Below are 20,289 nucleotides of genomic sequence, written 5' to 3'. Positions count from 1 at the left end.
GGAGATCACCAGTCAACTACAGAGCTCACCGGTAGCTGATATGGCCCAAGCATTTTCTAATCCACACCTTCAGCCTTACACTCACTCGCTTAAAAAAAGTTTAGGTGGGGGTAGAAAAGTTATCGCGGGGCAATCTATCGGTGGAAGATTTTACACATCATTTATCAACCAACTCTTTACTCAAGCGGTTCATACTTTAATTATTCCTCCTTGAATTTTTCTTGCGCATTGGTGATAACTCGTGTCACAATGCCACCATATGATAGCGAATCATCTGGAGGTGAGGAAGAAGACTACACAGAAACCAATGTTTTACTTGGTTATGCCGGGAAAGAACCTCAAGATGATACAATCAGTTATTTAGGTGGTGAGCCTGTAAGTTCTCCCTTGAATGATTCTTCGAAATTCACAAAACCTACGATTTCTTCCACTTCAATTGCCATCTGAAAAACAACTAACACTTACTTCAGTCTTGGATTGACCCTTCCACGCCTCCATCCGCCACTCTCGCAAAATGCAAAATCTGCAACGACCTCATGGTTCTAATCCTCCAACTGAACGCCGATCTTCCCTCTCACTTCCCCGACCACGAACGTCGTTTATACATTTTAACATGTCGCCGAAAAACATGTCGGAGGAAGGAAGGAAGTGTTCGCGCATTGCGCGGTACACGAATCGCTGAATCTGCAAGCAAGCCAAAATCAAGAGAACCGGAGAAAGAGAAACCAAAGCCAGAGCCCGCAAAGCCAGCAGCTAGGATAGGAGAAAGTTTATTTGGAGCCAAGCCATCAACATCCGGGAATCCATTCGCAACAGGCTCGAATCCCTTCTCTACACCGTCAGGCGGAAGCACACCTTCAAATCCTTTTGCAGCCGCCGGTCTAGCTACCTCTGAACTTGCTGCGAAACCCCCTCAAAATCCAGAACCTACATCTTCAGAAGCCACAAAGGACACTCTTCCGAAAACCTTTGCATCTACCCTCTCCCTCAACAATCCACAATCTCAGCCAGCGACTCAAACCCCTCCACCCAACGAACCATGGCCTACAACAGATCTCCCAGCACCCTATCCCCTTTACTACCTCGTAGATGCCGACTACGAGACCCTCGATAAAGAGCCCTTACCCCCGCCACCTCAAGCTACAATCGTAGACGACACACCTGATTCATCGTCTGGTGGAAAGGAAGACAAGGAAATCTTTGAATCGACGCACGACACGACCTTCCAGAAATTTGCCGATCGTCTTTCACAAAATCCTGAACAAGTAATCCGTTATGAATTCCGTGGTTCCCCTCTTCTCTACTCTAAAACAGATTCTGTGGGAAAGATCTTTGCGGATGCTGGAAAGGGGAATGAGAAGGTTAAAGTTAGTAATGGCAGTGGAAACTGGAAGATACCGCGCTGTGCGAATTGTGGAGCCGGGCGAGTATTTGAAGTGCAGGTAACACCCCATGCGATCATGGAGTTGGAAAGGGAGGAAAAGGGCCTGGATGGGATGGATTGGGGGACAGTAATTCTAGGGGTTTGTGAAAAGGATTGTGTGCCTAGCTGGGTGGAAGGTGGAAAGACGGGATACGTAGAAGAATGGGCGGGTGTGCAATGGGAAGAGTTAGGCGGGAAGAAATAGGAGACGAGTTGAGGGTTTTCAGACGTCATGAATACATAGTCATTATTGCGAATACCATATGAGAAATGAAGCATTGTTTGGGGCTTTGACTTTTTTTATTTCATTCGGCTACTTGCAACAGATTTCGCGTGCATCTTATAGTGAAGCAAAATTTCACACTGCAGCTACTATCTATGCGACGTCTAGAAGCCAGCCACTCATCTCGAGATCCTCGTCATCGAGGGAGATGCAAAACAGATAAAGAGTTTGCATCTTTTCCCGTTCCTCAAGGACACCCTGATATAACGCCAACCTCCAACCCATTATCCCTTTGCATACAAGCATATCTCATAATTACTAACCCGTGCACACCTAAGCAGGTTGTTCATAAGCTCTCTTGATTACCCTCGAGAATTGCTCCATCTTGACATTTTCCCTGACCACGGTTCCCTTGGCCTCATTCTCCTTGTTTAATGGTACAATGACAGCGCCATTTTCTATGGTCCATCCGCATACCTCCTTGATAAATTTCTCAAAGGCTTCGCCATTCATTCCGAGCCAATTCTCGAGCTCTGAACTAGCTACTTCGCGCACGGATTGGGAAATTGTCGAGGCAATGCGGATGCGCACTAACTCTTCGAAACCACTTACGTCGGCGATGAGATCGGCGTATAAATCATCGGAATCAAGGGTTGACCAAAATTGGCTGTAGTTTGCGGAGGAGAGGAGGGTGTTGAGAACGGCGAGCTTTTGTACGGCTTCGGAGAGAGGAGCGTCTCCTGCTGCGGGGAGAGATGATGAGGCTGAGATAGGTGTGAGGATGTGGGGTGGAAGGAGGTGGAGAGCGAGGCTGAAGTCTGGGGAGGGGAAGACGGTGAGGGACTTGACGAGAATGTTGGTTATGGTCTCGTCTTTGGTGAGGTGGGGGTTGAATTGGTAACTGAGGTTTTGATATGATACATTAGTTATGTATTCCAATTGATATTTTGCGACGGTTTAAAAAATGACGTGTATCGTGTCTTTCAGATAGAGCTAATAATAAACTTCATGAAATGGAGGGATTCATTCTCCAAAGTTTCAGGTAATAGGGAACGTTGAACGTTCATTCATCATTTAGACATAGTAAATCTTCTCTTTCTCGAGCATGGGATTCATTGAGCGTATGTGTCAAGAGCTTTGAGCTCCTACTCTTCCCCTCATTCTTCTTCCACCCAACAAAAAAAGAGAAGCAATGGTAGACAAAACAAAAAGAAAGATTCCCAACTCACAGTTTCAGAAGCGCCAAATTAGCATAGCAATCATAAGTTTTCTCCTCACACTGCAGCGTTACATATTCTTGGAAAATATTTGTTGTTTCGGGGTTATAACGATCGAGTCCGTTGAGGATAGCATCGATATGTTCAGGCCTGTCTGGCGCATAATCAAAAGGGACACCCATATTTATCGTATCGTGGGTATGTGTGAAGAATGAAAACAGGAGGTGGGGTGTTGGTGGAGAGACGGTGAGGTGGGAGAAAAAATTGGCTTGGTCGTCCAAAGAAAGAAGAAGGAAGTTGAAAGAAAATTGAGGTTTTGGGATATTGCTGTTGCTCGTTAGGGCTGCTGTGTGAAGATTTTGCCGACGCTAGTGGGGTGTTGGTGCCTTAGGCTGTCGGATGGAAATTGAGGAACTCAATGGTTTCCCATCTCGTCTCCTCAGTCTAGATCTTCAATCATCTTTTGTTTCCAATGTGCAAGTATAGTTTCAAATGACAAAAGGAACGATTTGTCACGGAAACGACTAAATGTATTCATACACTCATTCGGATAGGATTGAGTCTATCTATCTATCTACACAAAACAAGATACGAAGAATATACATGAAATCTCCTCGGAACTATTCAACTATAAATAACTAATATCGTATGTGGTGATCTTTACTCCATGAATCAATAAGTATGTTGTGGTGGTTGCCTTTCTTTCTTTCTCTCCCTCGCCTGGGATAGCAACCCCAATTCCCATATTGAGATAGTTATCTCCTATTGTACAAGTCTTCTCCCGTCTTCTCATCCTACATCCCCTGAATATAACACATAATCGCAGATTCGCTACATCGCTCAAGATTGCAAATGCCAATTAACTCCAGTTCCAGTCCATACTAAACGAATGGTACGTGGACCCCCAATGGTATATTTTGCTTACACTCCCAAGGTCCATCCCATAAAAGAAAGTCATATTCATCTTCATCTTCATCGCCATCGTCATCTAGCTTTTCCAACCCCTCCTTTACTACTTGTAGCACTCATTGGACTAACATTATCTGCGTTTCTCCTCACATCCCACTGTTGGTTCATATTTCCATTCATACCATAAAACCCTTGGCCAGCCAAACTGCTCGGTCCACTCCCTATATCTGGACCTGGATCTCCCCAGTCGCCCATTGATGTTCTACTGCTGTATTTGCTTTCATAAGTACCTTGACTTGCTACTCTCGAGTCGCTGCTCACAAAGTTTTGGATTGGCACTACTGGCGCCTGACCTGGTTTAAATGTGGGCATCGTTAATGGATCTGGATACAAATCGGAGCCACGTTCAAACACCGCAGGGCTATTTGATTTCTGGTCGCTGTTTGCCAACATTGGCAACCATAGTTCTGGTCGCTCGAGGTCGAAGGGGTCAGATCGCCCAGCCATTCTACGTGTATTGTTGATGTTGGAAGCTGTAGAGTATAATGTATCACGAAAGCTTTCCGTACTGGGTGCTATACTTGAGGGATACCGTGATACATTACTGATGCTTGGAGTGCGATATGCAGCCGGCCCATAGACACTGCTTGGTGCATTCTTATGACCTCGAGTAGTACTGTCCAATGACTCGCCACGAGAACGACGGACGTCGCTGATATATGTACTGGTCCTCGGAATGGCAGGGCCAGGCCGAGAAATAGAATCCCATTTGTTCGGGTCCGCAAATGGATTGGTATTCAAGTTTCTTGAAGCAGGATCCGCAAACGGATCTTGTGGAATACCGAAGTCTAACCCCAAACTACCGAACATTTGTCCGGATCCTGAGTTTGAAGAAAGAGAAAGACGGCGACGCTCAGCTTTCATTAATAAATTACGATCATCCATGTCCATCAGATTGCCAAAGTCCTGCCTTTCCGATATTCCACGTGCCATTGCAAAAGGATCCTGTTCTTCTTTCGGAGTTTTTCGAAATACACCTTTAACTTTATTCGTGAAGTCATCTGCTCGATCTTTTGCGGCGTAGTGCAATGCATGTGCGGATGCCGAAGAGTTGTTCCTGCTATGATATGGAATTGGACCTTCAAAGAATTGTGAGTTCCCTCTATCAAGATTCACGGTTGGCTTATTTCCTGGCTGAACATGATTCTTAAGAGTAGAACCTATACCGGCTAAACCTGCGCCGAAATTTGTCGCGGCACCCCCTATTTGTGCTTTAAAGTTTGTACCTCGACCCGCTGATCCTACGGAATCATCATAGATATCGTAATACTGGCCTTGTGCCTTCTTATCAATATCATAGAACTGGTCTTGTGTTCCGTTTGTCAGAGGTGTGAGGAGAGAATTCCTCTTTGACTTTCTTCTTCTCCTACAGCAGAATATGATCAATCCTATTAATGCAAGAAAGCCGATTCCGCCCAGTATTCCTCCAATTACAGGTGCAGTCATGAGACGACCCAACGAAGAAATTCCACCTGCAGCTGTTGACTCAACCGATTGTGTTGAAGATGCTGTTGCGCTCACGACTGAAGTTGCATGACCGACACTGGGATCGTGGGTTGCGGGATCATGGCTTGCGGGATCATGACCGGATGTAGCTGTAGTACTTATCTGACTTTGAACAATTGCTATTGAAGTACTTGATGACTCAGTTGGCGTCGTGCCTTTAGACGCTGGGCTAGGTGATGTTGTCGTACTGATGTTTGTTGAAGTTGTTTGAGTTTGGGATGCACTTGAGGTGGTAGCTACTGGGGTTGGTGCAGGTGGAGGTGGAGGTGGAGGTGGAGGTGGGGTTGGTGGAGTTGGTTTTGGTTCAACTGCACTCGTAGTCGTACTTGACGATTGTACCACGGGTCCTCCCACCGCAACAGCCACTGGTGAACTCGCAACTGCTGGGACCACACTAACCGGTGTTGAGGTTGGTTGCGGAGTTTGAGTGGCACTCTCCGGAGTTGAAGTTGAAGTCGAAGTTGAACTTGAGGAGATAGACGTAGACGAAGAAGAAGAAGAAGATGATGATGTAGATGTAGAAACTGGAACTGGAACTGCAGTTGTGATTGCTGATGATACTGTATTGGCCGTCCTTGGAACAGCAGTACATCTCACACCATTTATTGAAGTAATTGAAAATCCTGCCGGCAGGTTTGCGCTCGTCGACATATTGTCAAATAAAAAAGCGACACCCAGTCGCGACAAATGAATGTATTGAATCAGCCTTCAAGGAGATTGGTTTGAATATTGGCTCCTCGGCCCTTCAGGTTAATTTCATAATGGTACTCTATATCTTGTCGACGACCAAAGAACGGCAATCAACGATGAAAATGCAAAGTAAAAAATAACAAGAACAAATTGAAAATCCACGAAAGCTTCAGGCACAATAGCATAATGAGTAACAATTTCTCACTCACCAGAAAAAAACGGTTGAAAGACTACCATTTTCTTTTGTTACACTGGAGAGGGGAGGGGTTAGATGTTGCAAATCTGATACACGGTTTGTTTTACGCTCTGGCCTTCTTGAGCACTCGCTTCCCAATCGATCGAACATTTCACACTAAAGCGGTAAGAACACCCCGTAAGCACAATAAGTAAAGGCCTTGCCGCTGCTAATCGGGACAAGTGGTTGAGTAAAATGATGTAGATGAATGGAAGGTCGAATTGGAAATCAATGGAAATGATTGAAAAGGCTTCGATTCAATCTAATTCTCCGGGTGTCATTGGACAATCAAGAAAGATTTAAATGAATTTATGCCTCCCCTCGTTTCCCTCCCCCTGTGTGGGGTGACAATAGAGTTATAGAAAAGGCTAAATTAGTTGATAGGGATAGGTATAGGATAGGATAGGATAGGAAAGGATAGGCTAGGCTGCCAAATCTGTTCGTTCTTCAAGGGCCAAGGCGTACGAGTGAGGTTGTCTAATGTCAAATCAAGTTGTCTGCTGGCAATTGTGCTGCCAATTGTAGGACTCAAGCCTCTAGCAGTCGACTAGCCCTGACTACTTACCCGAGTTAGTCTTGTTTCCGGAAAAAAATCTAGATTAAATAGCGAGAATTGTCACATTTCTGTTGATGGTGTGGTGTCATCACGATCCAAGGGGAGGGGGAGGGGAGGGGGAGGGGGATGGAAAGCTACTTCCTGTAAGCGAGAGGGTTATTGTAGTACTGACGATCCCAACGATTTCATAATCGACTCCTTTGAGATAATATTCCTACAAAAAGAGACAAACGCCCCCACTTGGCGGTGAATGTTAATATATCTTCATTTCGATTTAATCTAATTTGTTTCTTTTTGAAAACTGACAAAACATGAATCACCAACTATGCCATTATCCGGTGTTGGGCAGTTGAGGGAGAGTTGATGAGAGTTGGAATTTCAAATATGGGTTCTACAGAATAGACATCTCTCCGAGTGCTATCCGCACTCTCACTATCAGAAGCTTCTCAATACACTTTTGAATTATAATGTTATACAAATTGCATGTGTGTTTTATCATACTCTACCACCCGGTATATGAGCATGCCAAGCCTAAAGAGTTCGTTCCTTTTACAGTACCTGCATGCAATGATTCCCACAAGCTTCCACCACCAAGAATGTGACAAGAGGATACAAGAGTCTTTCGCTTCACTTCATCCCAAAAAATGGAGCAAGATGAATAGATCCGGAAGTTCGCATTACCAGCCTTTACGTTTGGCTTACCACGTTTTCTTGTTTGAGCCTCAGTGATCCTCTCTTGGCAACTCCCTTCTATGGAGGTATGACCTTAGCGGTTTTCTTTCACATGTGTGATATATCCACTATTTCCTCATCCTGAACCTAATTCTCTCCAACTTGTTTCTGTTCCAGTTATGCTTATTGACCTCCGTTGTGGAATCGACTGCTATGACCCTACACTATACCTACAAGAGCATTAGTCGAGAAACCAACACAGGGTAGGTAGGCAGTATCAAATTAATTGAAGCACCGCAGGAGCGCAGTAAACAAAACTGTCACAATGGAAACTAAGCATTTTAAAGTTGGATGCTAGGTCATACTCGTTTTGTGCCATAACAGGCTTTATTATGGTGCAACGTCTAGAAGGGCCACTTTTCACTCCACACGGCAATCTTCTGGTCCGCGTATGAGGATCGTGTACGGAGTAGTGCCAGTCCAGTATCTAGGTACAGTACTGAACGACATTGTTCTATGTGTTCAATGGAATGTTACAAGACATGGTCGCTTGGAATCCAATATTGTCAGAAGCTAATTCCTACAATGGTCGGGGTTGATATGAGGTTGGTCGGAATCGACCATCAAGAGTATAAGACGACCAATCGGCAGGTCATGATGTAGAAATATTCAACGCGTTGCGTCTAGCCGTAAGATGTTGTTGATCTAGACCAAATGATATATGATATGCAGCACAAAGGAACCCCGCAGAATATATATGAACAGAACAGATTTCCGGTGTCATTGCCAATGGCATTATTTCATTACCTTGTTGTATATGAATGTCCACGGGTACTGGTGCAAAGTCAACAAGCGGAATATCCGGAGCTTGAACGGTGATGCGATGCTTTGCCAGATATGGTGATAGTTTGAATGAAGAAGATTGGCATACTTGAGTAAGGAGAAGTAACCAGATTGACTCGTGACTTCTGTGAGATGGATGATCTGGGGTCAAATCTACCAAATGGCACCATCTTATTAAATCCAAAATGTGAATGACTAGGGAGCAGATTAGCTACAAATTACAATTGATGTGTAAGATTCACTACCTAGGCATGAAAGAAGAGGTTTTCAAACTCAAGTCTTGAACTCAGGTATCCATGGATCTATCCGGTTGTACGTATATGATCTATGCCTTTCCAGTATCGTTGACTCCCATCAATATCATATCATATCATATCATATCACATTACATCACATCACATCACATACATCCATAGGAACTGGTACTCGTTATTCGTGCTAGTCCTTCCATCTGAGTAAATCACTCTTCCAGCTTTGCCCTTGTCTTACATGTTCCGCAGAGGCAAAGGCCAATAACGGCACACTCATATTATTGGTTTACAATTACAAGTCCTCGAGTGCATCATCCACTATAATCAAGCAATTGATTGGAAGAGAAGCAAATTGAGAAACGACAACATATGGCATATGCATAATTCACGCGACTTTGCCCCAGCATCGACCGAGGAGCGAGGGTAACTTTCTCCATAACAATCAATCAAGCAACATCGCAGCGAAAGAGACTTCGCACCAGAAGTATCTCCCTCAATTGTCAGTCATCTTCACGCCAAATACATCAATCAACGATTTGGTATCGAATATATTAATAACACATCTTTGGGATATACCAATTCTTCCACACTCGGATTCTACGAGGGGTTTGCATTGACTGATTAATTAATTGTTCTTAAATTCTTAAAGGGTGGGTGAGAATCAAAGCTCCAGGCAATAAGGTTAACCCCTCAGAATATCAAAAGAAACGATCCGGGGGAAAGGAAGACCGTCGCTGTCATCATCATCACCGTCATCATCATCATGTTCGGTAATTTTGCAAGTTTTGGTAAGCATTGAAATATGTTCCTACTACTCGACTACACTTTTTATAATTCTGAAACGCGCCTTTCCTCGTGCCTGCCAACCTCCTTGAGCTTTCCATACTGAGCTCAAGATTACACCAAAATCTCTATGAGATCTGGATGGGAGTCTCAATTCCAAATCTATAATCTGCAGCCTTAATCATGTGGCCCTCCCATGCATGATCATAATGAGATCTTCATTATACCCCCGACCGAAGCTACGGTCATCCCGTTTGATACCTCTCCTCCGGGGGTTTGGTAATCACTGCGTGTCTGAAAGTCTTCAGAGTTTCACGAATCACTACTACGTCAATAATGAGCATTCACATTATTGATCATCTCATGAAACCGTTGCAAACCCATACAAGCTGTTTTCGTCCGTTTTCTTTTCGTTTCATCTTTTCATTTTATCCTACACCCATCCTATTTAGCCGTCTAGGCATTTCACAACGTCCATACCATCATCCAAATTTCCCATGAAATAGGACGCAAAAGGATCCATGTTCAGAAAAGCTCAATATTCTGACTCTTTTACAGCACCGCAACCTACCACCGCTGATGGTAAGCCTCGGACTATCCCACCACCAACTCCACTCACGTTCCCTTCAAGTACACCCCAATCGCCTGAGCATGTTTCTCCGGACGATGTACCCCTAGTCACGTTTCTTCAGTCTATTCATCGGCCAACGGATATTAAATTGTCCCATTTCGAAAGACTAGGTATTCACGTCGTCCCAAATGTATCCCCTGAGGAGTTCTTACCCGATCCTACCTTTCTTCCCCCAGATGAAGAATGGACAAACATCTCCGAGGAAGATTTAGAAGATGCAACTACAGCAAGTAAAAAGCCTTTAAGTAATGGCAATAAAGGTCCTGGAGCGAAAGCTTATCTGGACCGCCGAAGGGAACTTTCGATTGACAATACAGCTGCTTTTCGCACTGTCCGGAGAATTCCCCAAATAAAGGGCACACCAGCAGCTCGTTTAGGCAATGCGTATGAATTCTACAAGAATTTGGAAGTCTTTTCGGGCTACTGGGTTGACACTTCTCTTCCAAAAATCACCACCCCTCCTTCTGACGCCGCCGAAAATGGTACCGAGAATCAAATCGGAGAAACCAAAGAAGGTGAAGCTCCAATTCCGCTCCATCAACAAACCCACGTTCGGACTGGCACTGGTTCCCAGCTCCCTCACGAATTCCGTCAAGGTCTTGCGACTTCCTTCATAAAACTTGTCGCCTATGACTTCGGCTGTAACGTCTCTTTTCCACGTGTCGAACCTCGTCTCCATATTCATCCACCAAAGTCACAATCCACATTCCCTCCATCTCAGTTCTCCGCTATGGGCATTACTATGATCTACCGTTCCCCTACCGACCGAAACTCCTCTCGCGCAGGAATCCTTGAAGGACCCTTAGCAGCTCTCTCATGTCGGTCGTCAACATCCTTCAGCACTCCCCTCGATTCCAATTTAGATCTTGCTCGTGAAGTAATCACGATTCTGCTCACGGCTCAGCAACGGAATCGTGAAGGAAAAATCGAAAAGCCCTTTGGTGAGGGGAAATGGTGGACTACTGTTCCTCGCTGGGGTGGTGGGAAAGGTGGTCCTATTGGCAAAGAAATCGAAGCAACCTCTTCTAGTTCTTCATCCGCTTCTTCATCTTCAGGAGATAAATCTATCATGTCTGAAATCAAATCCAAAATCACATCTTCCTCTTCGGAAGAGAAATCCCTCATGTCCGATATCAAATCCAAAATTGGCGGTATAAATTCCCTCCCATATCTTCAATCCATCACTTCGGAAAGACGTCCCCCGCAGAAGAAACTCCGCACAACGCGTCAAGGCGGCCAATCTCAGATGTACGAAAATTACCGCAAAATGATGCCCCCGAACAGCACGTGGGATAAAAAGGTACGTTACATGGCGATTGGCAAACCGGGTGGTGTACAGGGGGATTGGGATGAGGTGTTCTTGGTTAGCTGTTTGAATCATCATGTCAGTTTTCTGAGGGGAAGGGTTGGGAAGGAGATTCTAGAGGTTCTAGATGGAGAGAGAGATGGAAAAGGGGAGTATGAGAGAACGGTGATTTGGAGGACGAAGTGGTATGATTTGTTCAAGAAGGAGGATAGGGTGGAGGCTATGCGTGTCATCTGGGGAATAATGGCTTGGGGGATGAGGGGGGAGGAAGTCGGAGAGGGGAAGATGGACGGAGAAAGGGAAGAGAAAATGGACGTGGATAAGTAAGTGAATGGGGATTTGGGAAGAGGATGCCATGCGCGTGGAATCTTTTAGTAGATAGATTTGGATTTGTGTTTAGTGAGCTATTTTGCATATTCTGAAGCGTGCTTGAATGCGGATGAATGAAATGAAATGAAATGGAATGAATAGCGAAAGCGAGCCAGCGAGGGACGATTGAAAATTGGAGAGATACAAGGACGAGTGATCCAACGGATGAATAGATGAAGAGTACATACATAGGTACATACATACCATAGATAGACGAGCATGAAAATCAAAGCGAGCTAGCTTATTTATGAGCATGATTACATTCTGTCACAAATTGATCACAGATGCTTGCTGAATAACGAGATGGATGAGAGCAGGACGTATCCGATCCGGCTTGGAGTTTTGACGATTGGAACTAGACAAGGTAGACAGGTAGGTAGGTAGGTAGGTAGGTAGGTAGGTAGAAGTATATGTCTCCATCAACACGCTATGATACGAAATGTATTTTTAACTTCTATACAAAACCAACTGAATGTTCAATATGGTTCTCGAGAGCGGAGATTTGAATGCAGGAAGCTGGAGGAGGATATATGCATGCATACATACATGCATGCATGTAATGTATTAAGACCTCTTGATCAGATCATCAATACACATATAAACTAGCGAGAGAAAATAGGATAGACACTTCATACGCGCGCCCAGTTGCTTGTATTTCTCGAGGACCCGGTGCTGTGCGGATGGAAAGCAGGTAGGTGGAGGGTGGTATGGATAATGCGATTTCAATTTATCTGTTTATTTGTTTTCTAGTCTATATCTATAAAACCTTTCTGGCGATCCTGGGCCTGGAATATAATTACTGTTCGCTGTTCGCTAACACTACTCTGAGCACATTCTAATGTTTTGAGCTGAAAACCCCTCGAATGTGGCGAGAGGAATCTCGCGAGGGTGCTTCGTTTTTGTTCATTCATGTCGATGTTGTTGTGCTGGGCCTGAAGAGATAGATAGTGTTCGTTTTTGTATAACTTGTTATTGTGTATCGGATGAGAGATCAATCGCATTGGACATTCTTGATCTTGTTGGGTTTAAGCGCAAACATCCCTTCCTGTGCGTTGAAACAAAAGAACTTGCTGTTGCAACGCTATGGCTTTTATTCATCAACGGTTGAATGCATTGAATTGCGTTGTCTCGATATTGTGTTTGTTTGTGTGAAGTGACAATGCGTCCTGAATGGGTGAAAGCTAAGTCGCTGGAAGATATAAGAATCAGCAAGTGAACATTAGCCTTAATATTTATATGATAAAAAGAGAGCTTACTGACATTGTGTTGTAATTGTTAGATTCTCGATAGGACTTGAGAATTTGAGGTCCAGCATTCGATATTTCGGAACTCGTCAGACGAAATCAGACGAAATGACCATTCAAGCGCTGCACATGATACACTATTATTCGAACTCGTTGGAATTAGTGTAGATAAAAGTATCCAAGTACTAGGTAGTGATAAAGCAAATATTTTTTTCCGGTATTATATGTTGCTTGTAAAATCCGCACCTGGCTTTGAATCATGCAGGTATCTGAGCGTTGAGAAAATAACTGTACCGAGAAGACTAGACTAGACGTTTCAACGAGAGCTAGATTTGTTTAATTCACTCAACTGTCATCATTCATAAACGAGTCAGTATAAGTCATCTTAGGAATTCACCTAAGTCCTATTGCTGCAGATTCTTTATGAAAAGAGTGGACAACGCCGCAAACGACCCGAAGCGCCTATACTCCATAACTCACTCTTGAGTTTTAGTTTATCTTCCTACCAAGCCGGTACGCAACTTTTTGCGGGTATCAAGTTTGCCCGGAATTATGGAAGTTATCACTCTGTGGCGTGTTGTTGAGAACAATATCCTGCAACTCGTATGGATGTGACTTGAGGAGCTTTGTTACATCGATGCTCTGGAGCCTTGTTGTACTTCAAGCGGCCCTATCAGCTGCTACTAACGCGTTAATGTTGTGAGTTCTTTTAGAACACTCGTACTGCATTAGAAAGGGGGATGGGTAACGCCCAATTGGAGTCCAATCAACTAGTATACTTGACAAGAAGTATGTTGCAGTCCAATAGGCAAGAATTCGTGGCCACTGAGTGGAGATATCCAGAGTTACATTGCGGTTTATTGGTCAGGGGAAGCCTCCCGCCGGTCGTGATCTCGGGGTAAGTACTATGATCAACGGTGATGCTACTGCATTCAGTCTGGAAAGAACGACGGGACTCGCACATGCTCGTACTTCTTTGTGCCCCCTGCATTCAAGTACCCGAGTGTTTCTCTGATGTTTGGGTGGAGGTATTGTCTTGAATGATCCATGAACAACTTGCATCGAATTGGTTGATGTATGCAACGTTATTATTTGATATGGTGACAAATTGTGCCACGCTAGTGTTTGGCTCGATGCCCTCGATACGGGCTGTCAGTAACAGGCGTCAATGTTACAATGATTTAGCCCTGGAAGCTTGTACGTGAAAGTTCAGATGCCGTGGAACGTTCTCAATCGAGTGAAATTTGTCTGCGATATAACTTATTATCACGTACAAGTTGATACAAAACAGTTTATTCGAGGAATTCGAACCACGTTGGAAGCATAGGATAAGAATCGAAGCTTGGGGTAAAGCATGCACCACCCTAGTCATCACCAGCTCCCTATGCTTGCTTGCTGGCACCTGGCAGTATACATTTATCAATATTTGCATGTCTCCCTCCCTATTCAGTATGTACCATATAGATTTGCTTAGAATATGATAATTCTATTAGCACTCTGTGATTGGTCACAACGAGTGCAGGGTGGCAAATCAGTTAACCTGTAAAGTCCCAGTACGTCCTCGGGACCCCGCAGTGTGAAACTTCACAGCAGCATAGGGGCACCGGAAATTGTTATCTGGTAATGTGTTCGGCGACCTGAGCTTGCTCAAACATTCTGGGGACCCGCTGTCAAGATTAGAATTGTGGCGGCGAAATCTCATCTTCCCACAGAATCTAAATGTGATAATGTCTGGAAGTATGGAATGTGAATACCCATTTTGTGATAAAAGTTGTTGGAAAACAAGACACAAATGGGGATGATTAATATTGATGTGTGTCTTAAATTTCGAGAAGTACATTGATCAAGCAGAGGTAGGTCCATGCTTAATCAGAAGAACCTTGTCCTGCGCATCACCCCTACTCTGCACAATCGACTGGCGGGAGCCTCAACCTCAATTTGATCAAAGAGCCGGCTCGTAGGGCTGGGGCTGGTGAGCAATATTACACAAGAACCCACACATCAATGTCACGTAGCAACGTTTGATAAAGTGAGTTGGCGCCAAGATTCTAGCTGACGTGATAGATGAAGAATAAGAACACAAGAGCTACCAAAGTAAGTTCAACGCCTGTACATAGCCACATGCCGCAGGCTTGCATACTCGGCAACAGATCTGGAGTCAACATTGAAACGTGGGAAACAAGATTCTGACAGCAGATAATGCAGGCATGGCTTAATATCCACTGTTTCTAGCTTCTACGTAGATATTATTTTCGGTGATTTGGACTTTGACACCAGCCAATTCTGCTGGCTACAAGGAATTCTCGGAATGACTAGCTCTCGAGGTCTCAAAGGCAGACTTCTTGCTCTGAAAGTATAGGTAAAGGGTACGAATCTGAACATTGGTAAGTTATGGGGAAGATAGAAAAAACTGTTGTAGATTGACGTGGGTGACTTGGGATAACAGTGAACTTCAAAGCTTTCAAGCAAGTTTTGCCGGTTTCTTGTAAGACAATTGGACAATTGAGTTAAGGAATTTCTCAAACTGTATGAGATGAGGATCTGATTTGTGAAGGGAAAGAACCGGTACCCGTCAATGTGTATGGTATCTTGTACGATGGATGTTGTTGCTGTTCTGCAAAAGGTTAGACATCCTTCAGGGGAGGGGAGCACCACGTCGCTGCTTTTCGTGAAACTCTGTGGATTGCTCTTGAACCTCGCTCCCTCGGTAGACCTCGGCGCAAGGCAAAAATTTGCAAGCAATAAAGCAGCACGTCAAGTGAACCTATGTGGCTGACATTAGACGAGATATCTTGGCCAATTATATGGATATATGCACGACCACGCCAGCCATGAAAATGGTACTTCGGACGCTCCGTCCGAAATCATCCACATTAACCACCATGTTCGTTCAAAGGATATGAGAGTTCTGGGCTTCCATCTTCCTCATCCGTCATTGTGCCGATATTGGATTATCTGCAGAGAAATTCTTCTTCCGAAAAACACCGGACCGATATGCAAGATCGAGCTTAGATCTGATTAATTTTGCACATACAAGGGACCTAAGCCATGGATGGCTTGCAGCTGCGTTGATACCCTCTTCAGCAGGACATGATATGCTATCTCCATATGCGTTCGAATTCTGGATCCATTGGGTACGTGACACCAGATTAACATACCCAAACTGTCACCCGGTATAATTTTAACATGCACGAGATTTTAATCTCGTGTGTCGGCTTTCCTGACTCTTGGTCGCGCGTTGCCCCGTGAAAAGGTATACCCTTAGAAACACGGTCTCTCCGATTAGATGCAGTGACCTTCAAGAATATGCAGCGCCTCAAAAGAATGTGAATTAATACTGGATAAGTTGCCTTAATCTGGTAAGGGGGAATAAGTTATGGAAGCAACGTTGAAAGACAACATAGTGGAAGATGAAGATAGATGAAGAGGAAGACGAAGAACGCGAGACGTGAGATGTGAGAATAAGGTGATACAGAATGGTGCTGTTCTGACTAAATAATCAATGCCTAGGATAATACGTACGAGGTTTAACGAGGTTTAACGAGGTTCAAAACGAAGAAGATACTGAAGTTAGGTAATAATAGTGTCAATGAACGATTGTGAAAGCCTCTCAAGCCAAGCCAATTGTTCATGTCAGCAAGACAGCCATAGAGATGGATATGTAGGTATGAAAGCATGCATGAAGATAGATTTGAGTGGCTTTTCCCAAATCTTTCCTTGACATGGGGGAAATATGATGGATAGATGTACTGTAACCTGCAAATGCAAATGCACCAATGCGATGTATTAGGACCCTCAACTTTCAATGATGAGGTGGATGTAAGGTTGATGGTGTGATTTCCCACTACTTGATCATACTTTGAATGAAAAGATGTTGTATACATATCAATGTAGTTGAACAATATGGATGATTGGAATGGGTGTATTGTAGTATGTATGTAGGTATGTAGGTATGTATATCTACCTACCTAGATATATCAAGAGTTGTAGTTCGAGTGTTTGCGGTAGGTAAGTACCTACTAGTACCTAGGTATGTAGCGAATGGATTGATTGATGAATTGGTGAGCCACTTGCTTACTCATTGACTATATTATATACCTACCTACCTATCTACCTAGAGGAGTACCTCTTCATATTTATATCAAGAGATCGGGATATCAGAATATCAGAATGTCAGAATATCAGAGACACCAGAGATATCAGATGTAGTACATTCGAGAATTTCATACATCTGGAGGATCATACCTAGGTATAGATAATATAATCAAAATCATGTAGAGATACATAATACGACATTTAAACGGTCAACTCCTACATACTCCTTCCTTCCGGTTCCTACTCCTACCGTCAAATTGTGAATGTTACCTTTCTCCCTTTCTACTTTACTCGTTTTAGTTAATTTGATTCGAATCATAATCTCGGTAGAGTATGAATTCTCAATAGAGATATAATAAGTCTTATTTAATTTATTCATATCTAATGATTGGCTTTGTCTGTTTATTTGTTTGATTTCCTACTGCCCACATACATACACATATTTACCTACTTACATATTGTCTATTGTCTATTATCTATTATTACAATCCATTCTCCTCCCCCTTTCAATCTTGCTGGCATCTCTACACCTCTCTCTCTCTGCATCTGCATCTATCTGCATCCGCATCGGAAGCAGAAAAAGAAGGAGAGAAAAAAGAAGACAATCTTCAGCCCTGCTATTGCTACGAGTACTCATTCAGATCTTTCCCCTGTTCGCTGACGGAACGTACACTGCCCAGCGCGCCTCGCCTTTTCCAGAGCACAACACCACTTAATCCATCAATCAGCAAACCTCACTATCACCATTGCACATTAGTGTACCCGCCCATCACGACCTTGTGCATCGCATCTTCCGACCGATTCTCCCCTCCCGTCTGTTCCTAAACACACCAAACCCAACCTCCATGCAATTCTGCCCCACGTTGGAACATCGACGTATTCAATTAATTACCAGGAACCTACTGGTAGCTAAGAATATCTTCCTCTACCGGCTATAAAGATATCTGCCGAATCCACCTTCAAAACTCAATCAATCAATCGATCTCGTCTCTCGACATCATATCACTTCGATCCGGTTCATTCTGGTCGCGCTTCCGCAAGCTATCACCCCCCTCGTCACGGCTTTGTGCCGACAAAAAGCAATTAATAATCAACAATCTTGCGTGGCTCGCAACATTCCATCACGTCGACGTCCATAATCAATATGTCTGGGTATCCGGGATACAATAATGGAGGCTATGGAGCACCAAACCAGCAGTACCCGCCCCAACCCTACTACCCGTAGGATCAATTTCCTCCTCTCTATGCAGTTCTCTTAGAATTCTCACTTACTTTCGTCAGCCCTCAACCAACATATGGAGCTCCTCCTCCCCAAGGCGGAGGCTACGGATATCACCAACCTCCGCCTCCACAACAACCTTATGGATATTCTCAAGTAAGAGGTTCACACACGCAGAAGTTCGTTCCTAATACTAATTATCTCTCTCCAACAGCCCCCTCCTCAGCAATACGGCGGATACAATGGTGTGCCATCTAACGCGCCACAATATGGCAGCCCAGGTTCGCAAAAATAATCTCGGAGTTGTAGCGGAAATACTGATTATTTTACCCAGGAATGCCCTCGGTCAGCTCAAACGCATATACAAATGGCAATCAGAATGCTCCACCACCACCACCACAGGGAATGCATTCATTCGGACAAGGTGCCCCTCAAGGATATGCCTTTCAATATTCCAACTGCACAGGAAAACGCAAAGCACTCCTAATAGGTATCAATTATTTCGGTCAGCGTGGTCAATTGCGTGGATGTATCAACGACGTCAAGAATATGTCATCATATTTGCATGAAAACTTTGGGTATCAGCGGGACGATATGGTTCTTCTTACGGACGATCAACAAAATCCAATGAGTCAGCCTACCAAACAAAATATATTACGAGCCATGCATTGGTTGGTAAAGGATGCTCGACCCAATGATTCGTTATTCTTCCATTATTCTGGTAAGTGATTCAACATGTACAAATATACTTACTTGTATTGACGTCTACAGGACATGGTGGCCAAACCAAGGATTTGGATGGGGATGAAGAAGATGGTTACGATGAAGTTATTTACCCAGTCGATTTCAGACAAGTTGGTCACATTGTCGACGACGAGATGCATAGAATCATGGTCCAGCCTCTGCAACCTGGTGTTCGATTGACAGCAATTTTTGACTCGTGTCATTCCGGAACTGCCCTCGACTTGCCATATGTTTACTCCACTCAAGGAGTTCTCAAAGAACCAAATCTTGCGAAAGAAGCGGGCCAAGGTCTTCTTGGTGTTATTTCTTCTTACAGTCAAGGTGATATGAGCGGTGTTGCAAGCAATTTGATGGGATTCTTCAAGAAAGCAACGACTGGAGATGATGCTTATAACAAGACACTGGCTACCAAAACATCGCCCGCTGATGTGATTATGTGGTCTGGAAGCAAGGATGATCAAACATCGTCAGTATATTTTTTACCGTGTCATTGTTATGGATGAGCATTTTGAAGAACAGGAGAACCCCTTGTCACAATGTGTTGCAAGGGCGTCTTGTGGCATTATTAGCGTCGGAGTTTATGCTATCTTCCGGATACTGAACCTCATTTTGGTCATACATGTACATAAAAATAGTCACGTTTAATTTATAAAGCCCGAGGTCTGTACCAGTAGCCAAGTCTGGCGAAGATACAGACCAAGGGCCGCGAGTTACGTTGGGTCGAGTGACCTAGCTGACCTCCATCCATATGCCTTCTTACATTTCTGGTCATGAATAGGTACTGACGATTTCTATACAGAGCCGATGCTACCATCGCTGCACAAGCAACTGGTGCCATGTCATGGGCTTTCATTACCGCCATGAAGAAAAATCCACAACAGAGTTACGTTCAACTTTTGAACAGTATTAGAGACGAACTCGCTACTAAGTACACCCAGAAACCGCAACTCAGTTGTAGTCATCCGTTGAGTATGTTCCCCCCCTTGCCTTTATAGTCCGTCTAGTGATGCTAATGACAGCAGACACCAATCTTCTCTTTGTCATGTAAAAAGTCGCACAAATGTATTAAAGGGTTTATGATGCAAGGGACAACATTTTAAGGCATGCATATGGACGGGAATTGGGAAGGCATGCAGCTATGAGGTCTATGAAGAACGATTTTCTCGATGGGAACGAACAATGACGGGCTGCGGGTTTATGATCTTTTTTTTTTTTTTGATTTGATGGATCGAGGACTTGACGGCTGGCTCTGGCATATTTCTTTCCTTGACAAAATGAATGATAGTAAGGACTGGGATGGACGGATAATGAAT

The 20,289-nt window shown here is 44.0% G+C and overlaps 5 protein-coding genes across 5 annotated transcripts; 3 read left to right on the top strand and 2 right to left on the bottom strand.

Annotated features, from left to right (window-relative positions):
- Positions 1 to 249: 249 nt before the first annotated feature.
- On the top strand, positions 250 to 1,628 carry EAE98_000040 (uncharacterized protein; the record flags this gene model as incomplete). Its single annotated transcript, XM_038947658.1, has 2 exons — positions 250 to 375; positions 471 to 1,628. 2 exons carry the CDS (start codon positions 250 to 252, stop codon positions 1,626 to 1,628), a joined length of 1,284 nt encoding a protein of 427 aa, XP_038815335.1.
- Positions 1,629 to 1,979: 351 nt separating this feature from the next.
- Positions 1,980 to 3,045, bottom strand: EAE98_000039 (uncharacterized protein; the record flags this gene model as incomplete). Its single annotated transcript, XM_038947657.1, has 2 exons — positions 1,980 to 2,547; positions 2,876 to 3,045. The coding sequence occupies 2 exons, from the start codon at positions 3,043 to 3,045 to the stop codon at positions 1,980 to 1,982; spliced, it is 738 nt and encodes a 245-aa protein (XP_038815334.1).
- Positions 3,046 to 3,847: 802 nt separating this feature from the next.
- Positions 3,848 to 5,989, bottom strand: EAE98_000038 (uncharacterized protein; the record flags this gene model as incomplete). Its single annotated transcript, XM_038947656.1, has 1 exon — positions 3,848 to 5,989. One exon carries the CDS (start codon positions 5,987 to 5,989, stop codon positions 3,848 to 3,850), a length of 2,142 nt encoding a protein of 713 aa, XP_038815333.1.
- Positions 5,990 to 9,348: 3,359 nt separating this feature from the next.
- Positions 9,349 to 11,632, top strand: EAE98_000037 (uncharacterized protein; the record flags this gene model as incomplete). Its single annotated transcript, XM_038947655.1, has 2 exons — positions 9,349 to 9,373; positions 9,927 to 11,632. The coding sequence occupies 2 exons, from the start codon at positions 9,349 to 9,351 to the stop codon at positions 11,630 to 11,632; spliced, it is 1,731 nt and encodes a 576-aa protein (XP_038815332.1).
- Positions 11,633 to 18,157: 6,525 nt separating this feature from the next.
- Positions 18,158 to 20,024, top strand: EAE98_000036 (uncharacterized protein; the record flags this gene model as incomplete). Its single annotated transcript, XM_038947654.1, has 7 exons — positions 18,158 to 18,234; positions 18,295 to 18,388; positions 18,447 to 18,513; positions 18,567 to 18,953; positions 19,004 to 19,442; positions 19,776 to 19,945; positions 19,999 to 20,024. 7 exons carry the CDS (start codon positions 18,158 to 18,160, stop codon positions 20,022 to 20,024), a joined length of 1,260 nt encoding a protein of 419 aa, XP_038815331.1.
- Positions 20,025 to 20,289: the final 265 nt, after the last annotated feature.

The sequence above is a fragment of the Botrytis deweyae genome, assembly GCF_014898535.1.
Source record: "Botrytis deweyae strain B1 chromosome Unknown BDEW_001, whole genome shotgun sequence".
NCBI lineage: Eukaryota > Fungi > Ascomycota > Leotiomycetes > Helotiales > Sclerotiniaceae > Botrytis > Botrytis deweyae.
The sequence above is the reverse complement of the archived record's forward strand: the minus strand, read 5'-3'. Positions and strand labels throughout refer to the sequence as shown.